The sequence below is a fragment of the Rhodnius prolixus genome, unplaced genomic scaffold (genome assembly GCF_049639745.1).
Source record: "Rhodnius prolixus isolate KJV_2025 unplaced genomic scaffold, Rpr scaffold_6, whole genome shotgun sequence".
NCBI lineage: Eukaryota > Metazoa > Arthropoda > Insecta > Hemiptera > Reduviidae > Rhodnius > Rhodnius prolixus.
This window is the reverse complement of record NW_027411634.1, coordinates 38,294,555-38,304,175: the sequence shown is the minus strand read 5'-3', so window position 1 is coordinate 38,304,175 and position 9,621 is coordinate 38,294,555. Positions and strand designations below refer to the sequence as shown.

The 9,621-nt window shown below is 31.2% G+C and overlaps 1 protein-coding gene across 4 annotated transcripts in view; it reads left to right on the top strand.

Annotated features, from left to right (window-relative positions):
* The window catches only part of gig (TSC complex subunit tuberin), a 36,780-nt gene that overhangs the window by 16,863 nt on the left and 10,296 nt on the right, over nt 1–9,621 (top strand). For 2 of the 4 annotated variants that reach the window (XM_074140760.1, XM_074140759.1), the window contains exons 3-11: nt 663–799; nt 871–1,061; nt 2,484–2,681; nt 4,997–5,171; nt 5,270–5,470; nt 6,742–6,883; nt 8,265–8,416; nt 8,500–8,672; nt 9,435–9,600. In XM_074140760.1, the coding sequence (XP_073996861.1) occupies nt 907–1,061; nt 2,484–2,681; nt 4,997–5,171; nt 5,270–5,470; nt 6,742–6,883; nt 8,265–8,416; nt 8,500–8,672; nt 9,435–9,600 (1,362 nt within the window). In that variant the 5' untranslated portion in view covers nt 663–799; nt 871–906. Of the gene's footprint in view, nt 1–277; nt 577–662; nt 800–870; nt 1,062–2,483; nt 2,682–4,996; nt 5,172–5,269; nt 5,471–6,741; nt 6,884–8,264; nt 8,417–8,499; nt 8,673–9,434; nt 9,601–9,621 lie in introns of those variants that run through there. The other 2 variants (XM_074140758.1, XM_074140757.1) reach the window with 2 other exon arrangements.

Genomic DNA, 9,621 nt, shown 5'->3' with positions numbered 1-9,621 from the left:
TTAGATTATTGTATTTATAGCTTTTCCAGTTTGTACACCCTGAGAGAAAAAAATTAAAAACAGAAATATATTTTAATTTGAGATACTGAAGTTAGATTAATATTATACTATAAATAATATTAAATTAAAAAAAATTTATTTTGAATAGTCACCTACGATTAACTTTATGAAAATCATAAAATGAATGATTAATAATTGTAAAAAAGGAGAAGCTATATGTTAGTATGTAATATTGATATTTTGTTTTGATAAGAAGGGGTCAAATTTTATTTAAAGCTGATAGGTTATTTTCTGAACATCTTCATTAAACGATTGTTGTATTTTTGAATTTGCCGCAAAAAGTTGTTTTTCACAACCCGGGTACAGAGCTTGTGGTGGGAGAAAAGAAATGTTTATCTTGTCTTGTCAATGCATGAATAATTTGGAGTCTGTGTTTGAGAAGGCTTCGAGGTGTACGTTCTCGTTTCTCTGTATAGTGTAATGGTGTAATAAATGCAGCAATGAGTTCCAAAGATAAAGATATTAAAACTTTCGATAAATTAAAACAATTCTTCAGATTAAATAAAGGCACACAAGGTAAGTAATTACTTTTTACGAGTAAGGTTACAAATGATGAAAGTAACATCTTTAATATTTTCATTTTTTCATTTTATTTTAATTAGGTGGTTACCGCCAGAAAGAAGATTTCATTTTATCCGTAGAATTAGAAAAAGATTTATCATCAGAATCACCGACTAATGTTAGGATCAGAACAATTAAAGAATTGTTTGAAACAGTTATTAATAATCGACTTGAAGAAGTAAGTATTGTACTATTCTTTAATTCTGCCAACTTTAAACATTTACTATCAAGTTACTTTTTTTTACGTAGAATGCTGTAGTGAAACTTTGGACCTTACTTGAAGACATGGTAAATGATAACATTAGTAAAGATAATCGACATTTAGTGTTCTCTTTCTTTCGGACCCTGATTCAGGGACAATTTGAACGCCTCGGAATGATGAGATCTCAGTTCTTTAAATTAATAAAGACACACAACATTCCTGATGACATTGGACCCAGGTTAGTTCAAGAATTTCATTTTGTTTTTTAATTAAATGAACTATGTAGAAATCATCAAGTCTAGTTATAGGTAATCTACGTACGTTATATAAAAAACGAACATGCCTCTTCTTCAATTTTGTGATTTTAAATTGAAATTTTTACCATTACCACTTAGTCTGTATATTAAACTTAAAAGGTTTTACGAGTTCTGTAGGTTGCTGCTCTGAAGTTATTTGATTCTTGGTGTTTTTTTTTTTTGAGATTAATAATAGAAATATCGCATTAAAGAGTTGAGGTCATATAAATAGCATTTACAAATTCAATTATTTTTATATCAAGCTCTAACGTTTGACGTTGAACATTTAATTAACAATTTTCTTCTCAATTTACCAACCATAAATGATTTTTTACTAACCGCTAGTGCCACCGACATTAGATAATACTCCTTGTTAGTGTTCTATAAATTCTCTTAGTTTGGTACAGCCTTTAAATATAATAGGTTTGTTTGTTTGCAATGTTAAATACGGACCAACTCTTAAGAATTTTACACATACTGATAATACTGGTTGAAAAAAGTTTAAGATATCGTTAGAATATAGGTGGCAAGTTAATGGTTGTATGTGAAGATGAGCAATAAGTGTTGAGTACTCTGTTAAAATGTGTGTTTCTATCTAGCATTTACATTAATACATAGTACTTTATTTTGGAAGTTCAGAAATCGTGAAGTCAGAGAACTGATAATTGTAACCTAAACTGGGTAAGAGTACAACATAAAAGATCTGAGGAGTGTTTTTTTAGAGCAGTAAAGTGCAGTAGTGATTCTGTTGATAAGTGGGTACAACTTTCAGTCTGGTACTTGCTTGTTGCAGTTAGGTGTTGATGTGTAGTCTCCAAAAGGTCTTGTGCCTCAGATTACTTAGATACCTTGATCTTTCTGTTTACATAAAAAACGTTGATTAAATTATTTGCTATTTTGGTTTTATATTTTCATATTTTAGTAAACGCCTTCGATGGTTTCTTTCAACTTGCCTGTTCAACTCTTCCATTCCAATCCTTGACGCTTTAGTGAAATCATTTTTAATTGTTTTCATTCACTTGAATACCTCGGCCTTCCTCTAATTCGCTGACCCTGCAAACTTGGTTTTAGCAAAACCTAGCAACTCATTCTACCTATTTTCCTTAGATATGCGAACTATTGTCTCAGTGCACTTCCTCCACAGATAATATGGCGAGACTTAATTTTATCCAAACATTTAACATATTAGAAAACCAGGTGCGCCTTATAGTTAAGGGCTGTTATATTCAATGCAGATTGCTAACTTACCCAAAAGAAAAGGTTATTGATTTAAAAAATAATAATAAATAACTCCTAGATTTTTAGTATGTTTTTGAAATTTTAAACTTTTTAAAAATCTAAGTTTTAATTAATTTTTTTTTTAGGTTGGAATTATTCCAGAGTCTAACAGATAATGGCAAAGATATTTTATATTTGGAAGAAGAAGTTGGCTCTTTTTTGTTAGAATGGATGTCCATGATTACAGAAGTGGGACGTGAGCAAGATTATCTGGACGTTCTTATAAATATAATAAAGTATAATGCTTCTTATTTGGATGAAGATATTATTGGTGGTATAGTTCAGTGAGTGCAATTTTTATATTTTGGAATAATGTATTGGATATAATTTTCAGTGATTGACCCATTTTTTTAAACCCCTGTATCTCGAGATACAGCATCCAACTTTTGTTTTTCAAATGGAACGTTATATTTTTTGTTGCACATTTTTATAGTATTTGAGCTCCTAAAAAAAAAAATTTTGAAATCGGTTAGGTTTTTTAAAAGTTATGGTAATTTAAAATATGAAAAACAAATTTCAGTTTATTGTCAAAATTACTTATTTTTTTTAAAAAAATCCGTTCAAAATAGGCACAATCAACGGATAGGCAAGCCAAAACTCTGGACTCCCACGTTTTGCTTGTAGCAGCAGTTATGGTGGCGAAGTCAAGATCTATAGACAGGCTAGAGTTATTCGACGTTCAGGTTGTTTTTTCTACAAACGTTTGGTGTGGAGTTTTAGGAAATCAACCAATCGGCCCATACTTCTACAGAGAGAACTTAACGTGTGCAAGGTATCCAACTTTTTTTAAAGAGACATTTTGCCAGTTCTGCTTGAAGATGTTCATCTACAACGTCGGCTAAATATGTATTTTCAACAAGATGGTTGCCCGGCACATAATGCGAGAGTGGTTCGAGGTTACCGGGACCGAAATTTCCATGAAAAGTGCTTAGGGAATCATTGTCCCATCCATGGCCACCTCGATCTCTGGATTTAACCCAAATGGACTATTTTTTGATGTCACAACAGCATCAAAGTAGGATGCCGTAGGATTTGGATAGTAGGGAACCTCTGAACCTTATCCACTCTCATCGGTACTTCTCTCATGGACTATTTTTTGTGAGGTTACCTAAAAAATAAAGTGTAAAGTATCCTTAATCCCGTGGCTTCAATCGATGATCTGAAACGTCGAATAACTCTAGCCTGCCTAGATATTGACTTCGCCACCACAAGTGCTGCTACAAGCAAAGCGTGGGAGTCCAGAGTTTTGGCTTGCCTATTCGTTGATTGTGCCTATTTTGAACGGATTTTTTAAAAAAAATAAGTAATTTTGACAATAAACTGAAATTTGTTTTTCTTTTTTTAAATTACCATAACTTTTGAAAAACCTAACCGATTTCAAAAATTTTTTTTTGTTTTTTTAGGAGCTCAAATACTATAAAAATATGCAACAAAAAATATAACGTTCCATTTAAAAAACAAAAGTTGGATGCTGTATCTCGAGATACAGGGGTTAAAAAAATGGGTCAATCACTGAAAATAAACTAGACTAAAAATTATTAAATACGTATTTTTTATTTTTCCGAAATTTCCCGCCGTTAAAAAAAAAAGTGGGTGGAGCATATAACTTTGGTCACCCTGTATATTGTGATTTCTTCGGCAGACGGTTTTACCATGTCGTAGAATGTGTAGAAATACTATACTTTTGTACCTATTATTTTAATTTCTTCATCTTCTTCTTCTTCTTATTATTATTATTATATTGTGATTGTAATACTGGATTTAATGTTTTTCCCCCATGGGGAATGTTGGTTTCGTAAACTTTCTTTAAAAAGTTTTTTATTCCTCTTTATTCCTGATTTTTTCCCTCACTTATTCCGGCCCTACCAACACTATGCTAAGCACACAATCTTCTGTTCTCTTATTTAATTATTTCGTCTTGATTATCTGAGAGAAGATTAGTTGCTTAGTAGATATATAATAAAGGATGCTGCGGTGAGAGGTACCTTCACTCACCAGACCTAGTCTTGGCTCTGCTTTTCAGTTTTCGGCGGGGACAATTATAAAGAGTTTCAAATCACTTTTTTATCATCTAATCTTGTAATGTGACCATTAATGCATTGGATTCTCTGATTTAGAGAGACAGTCCTCTTGAACATAGACTGTATCAAAATAATGGTTTACCTCACTTTCACATAATTTCTTTTTGATTTTCTTTGCTACTTTGCCATAGATTCTACATCTAGCGCCTAGCTCTTCTGGCATTCGTCTGGGGTTTACACTCCGTTCCGACGTGCTATTTACTGCCTTCTTGTATCCTTACAGGCTGAGATATTACCCTGAACCTGAGGAAATAATTCAGCATCTTGATTGCAGTACCTTTGAAATCGATTCAAACCTTATTATTTCGGCGCACCTGTAAATGAAGTAGTAATGAAGCGAGGATTTGTCAGTGGGAAATCTCCAGTTCGAACCCCCCGAGTAGATAGTTTTTATTTTTAAAGTATGGGCTTCTGCGCCCGTCAACTAATTAGCGTTCAGCCCCGTCTAAACAATTAGGCATTTACTTTACTTCAAAACTTAAAATATGTAAAATTTCCTTTTGTATTTATATTTACAGGAGTACCTGTGTCCTGTGTTGTCAGAGTAAAGATGAGCAAGTTGTAATCAGTTGTTTACAAGTTTTAGACACCATTGTATGCTATACCAATCTTCCATGTGAATCGTTACCGCCATTTATTGCAACATTATGCAGAACTGTAAACATAGAGATCTATTGCCCGACCAGCTGGAAGGTGAGTTGATAATTTTATTTGAAAATTGTTTTAATACCCTGATTGCCAGTTGAGCTTTTAAGAAAACAGATCTCTATTGCTTTATTATTTATTTGTAGATAATGCGGAATTTGCTTGGGACTCATTTAGGCCATTCTACATTGCATACAATGTGTAAAATTTTGAAAAGCGATACTTCATTGTGTGATGTAGGATTGCTGCGAGGTGCAGTTTTCTACATTAATATGGCATTATGGGGTAACAAACGGGTGCAGACTCTTAAATGTACACCAGCTGCTGTTTTACCATCTTTCCTAGCTGTAAGTGATCATAGTTTTATCTTATTAAACTTGGCTATTTTAATATTTTAAATATTGAGATTGTCTACAAAGAAATTACTGTTTCTCTTATCAAGAATTTCAAATTATTGTAACCATCAGTGATTTTACCTGACATAGTTGCTTGTTTTATATCATTTTGTTCAATATTTAGAATTTCATCCATCTTCATCAGATTTGTTAGAGAAATTCAACTCCTACTTAAAAAGCTTTCTTAAATGAACTTTAGAGATTCAAACACTATCGGTGGCGGATATTGGAGTCTTTAAGTTACCAGACATTCGCCATCAACTACAACAGTTGGTATTTATTGAAACACAACCTTAAGATTTATTGTTAAAACTATCCTGTAGGAAGGTTTTCAAGATAAATCATTCCCTTTATGTGGGTACTCACAAAATTATGAATTCTTGATGTCCTATTAATGATGAGATAATGAAATTATATTTAATTCACACTTTTTTCTGTAGCCACTTTTCTTTAAAACAATAAAATAAAAATGACTGGGAAACCTCCGTTTGGCGCAGTTCTGGTTTTGAATAAAAGTTTGAAAGTTCTTGATTGTACCGAGATGTTCTTCTTCGGTTGTCATAAGTAAATATAAAATTATAATTTTCGTCGCAGTTATATTCCATTGAGAAATGAACAGTAATTGTTTCTCAGAATAAGAAAGGACGTTACTACAAATGTATATTTTTCCTTCACTTAACCCTCTTCATTAGAGGAAGTATTAAGATCGTGCAGAGTATGAGGTTCCATCGGATGTACCTACTTTGTGTGAGCATGATTTGTAATATTCCTTTTAATAGAAAAATGTAAGATCTGATGTTTGATTGAGCTCATACTTCGAACCAGGTAATAAGGTTTTGAGACAAATTTTATATTGTCCTAACCAAATGTTTTCGAACTATCATTTATTTGTATATTTAGTAAAACACGTTATTGATATTACTTGACTTCTTATTTTAAGTATTCTGAAATTCCATAAAAATTTCTAGAATTGATACTTGTCTTAAATAAATATGAAAAAAAAATTCTATTATAAAGACACAATCAGGTAAAATTTAAGCAGAAGTAAGTTTGAAAATGTTCAGAACCACCTTTTTGATAACTTAGCAGATATAAATTTAACAGATATCTAATAGGCAATATTGCGATTGCAAACTCAGCAATATAATTTGTTAATCATTATAAATCAGTTGTAAGATTTTTGTATCCTAATTTGGTATAATCTGTTGTTAAAAACTTTTCAGGCGCTTCGCTGCAAACATACAGTAGTAATGTATGAAGTAATGTTGAGTGTACAACGATTGGTTAACAAACATGGCAAAGAACTATTAGATCCATCTTGGTATCTTGTTTTAGAAATTATCAAACTCATTATCCAACATATTGGTAAGAATTAGTTTTAGATTTAGAGTTTAAGAGGATATTGATCTAAAAAGTGATATCGTTACTTCAACAGATGATTTTATTCCATTTTGTTTTTAGAAGATTATATAAAAATGTATGGAAAGGTTTATGGGTTTAGATTTAAAAAGAAAGTTGATTGAAGTTTTGGAGGATCAGGGTACTTTATTGTCATTGTAGAAAGCAGTTTGATTTTGTGGAAAATAGAGACCCTGGCAAAAAGTTAGGCATAAGGCAGGAAAAAAAATCAAAATTAGTTCATTAAGTAACTGGATGGGAGATTTTTGGTAATAATTGGATAAGAAATAGTTCTCTTTATCTTATTTTTAAAAAATCTGCTTTACCCTTTTTTATTATTAAGACGTTTCGACTCCCAGGGTCATCGTCAGTGGATTTCTATATTGTTAATATACTATAGTACTATATTGCATTGAATCACTTCTATTGTATATCTATCGCATAAATTTTCCTTTTTATGTATCTGTTTCCACATTCTACACCACAGATTCAATTTAATGGCTTTCCATTTTTTCTTTTTTTTTTATTTAAAGGGGGTTTATATTCATTTCACTTTGTGCTCTGTTTTTCCTTTAGTTGAAAGTTATGTTTTTATAAATCATCCTTAAGGTAAACAAAAATAAAATGAGATAAAAGGGGCAAAACAATTACATCCGTCATTTAAAAAATAATAATTTGTTTTCCTAGGAAAAAACAAAGTATAAAAAGAAAATTTGAGTAAAATAATTGATGAGACAAGAGGTACAAAAATAGAAGGGCTTCAAGACAATATAGTAGAAAGAGAATCCATTGAAGGTTGTGAAAAGTCTGGATAATGTAATAAAGGGAAGTAAGCTTCTTTTTTTCTTTTTTTCTTTTTTATAAAAAAGTAAGTCTAAGAGTACGAATACTTGGATTATATTTAAAAAAAAAACAACCTTACTAAAAAGAAACGTAGTCCATGCGTAAGAAACTATTGAACTATTACATATATCTTACGAATCTAAGGCCTTCCGTGAAATATTAGGAAAGTATACTTTTCTTCTTCCTGTGGAAACCTTTAAAATTGAAGGTTTACACCTTGAGAGTAAACATTCGAATCTAATCAGTTAGCAAGAAATATAAGAATCCTAAATGTTGACTAAGTCTCAGATTTCTATCAAGACAGCATTTAGAAAGCAGTCCTCCTGTTGTGGTAAATAAGGTTTTGCTGTTAAATTATGTTTCAGTAAATAAATTCAGCACCTGAATTAGCGATATCATTTCGCATAATGCACGCAATTTAGTTCTATTACAAATTTAACAAAGTATTCTTTTAAGGTTTTTATGTATTTCTTTTTTTATATATTCTTCTTTAATCTCTATTCAGAAGAATTTGAATCAACGCCATCTTTGAGTCAAGTCAGCACCCATTTGCATGAAACGTTGGATACAATTGAAAATTTAATTGAATCAGGAATGTTTAATGGTTGCGTTCGCACAGTATTTGACATAATTGAAAGATGTTCAACTCTCAGACCTGTATGTATTTCATTTCATTTATTTATTTTTGTTTGTTTTTTCAAATTAAAATTTAACTGATTCTTTTTTGTTTTTTTAAAAAGGAATCTTCAGTTCAAAGATTGATAAGTTATATTTCAGCGACAATCACCCCTGCACAAATTAGATGGTTGGAAAAATTAGATAGTTTACTTTTTAGATTTTATTTACATGATAGTAGGCCAGGAATACGATTAACCGTTCTGGGAATCTTATCAAATATTGTACAAACTAATAGGTAAGCATTTTTTTTCTATGATTTTTCCTTTCTTCTACATTTCCGATCATGCATTTGAGTTTTTACCTGAAATACAAGTTTTATTTTTAAATAAAGAAAAGTGAAAAGCTTTTTCTCCAAAACTGATAAATAGAATTAAAAAAAAAAATAATAATACTTCGAAGTATATTTTGGGCAATTGAGAGAAGGGTATATATAAAAAAAAAATCATCATCATCATCCTAGAAAGTATAGATGAAGGTGAAACACGTAGAAAATATTCTGGATGAAGAAGTGAGAACGTAAAGAAAAGTCGGAAGGTCAAAACTTGGGTAGACTGATGGGTGTGAGCGTCATTGGGATTTAGATGGATGAAAATGAAGAGCAGTTTCAATAAACAGGAACTTCTGGATTAGGCTCAATGAGGAGACCAAGACGCATGAATGAAAATTTCAGCTGGCAACAACCTGGTTCTTTCAAATCGCAGTACCTTTCAATACTACTACAGAGTTCCCATGGGAATCAATCTAACGTGCACTTTTAAGTGAGAAATTTAGTCAGAAGCTCTCTGAGAAAAATTTTATTAAAATATCCTTAAATCATAAATCATTAATTTAAATGAAATTTTAAAAAACTTACAGTGATGGTTTGTTAAGCAATGACTTAAGAAAGAGTTGTTTGAAAAAAAATTGTACCCTCACCATTAGCTTCTTTAAAGGAAATGTACCTACAAAATAAATAAATAAATGGAAAGTTGTTCTAAACGTAAATGTTCTTTTCCAGGCGTTTATTTGAAAAAGAATTAGTGAGGATTGTGCTTTGTCACTTAAGCACCATAGCTGAAGAACCTAATATGGCTGTCAGAACTTCTGCAACTCAACTATTAGTGGATCTCTTTTTGAATTGTGAACCAGGAAGAGCTTTGGAAATTTTAGACGTCCTTGAAAAAGTATGTTTTACAAAAAAAAAA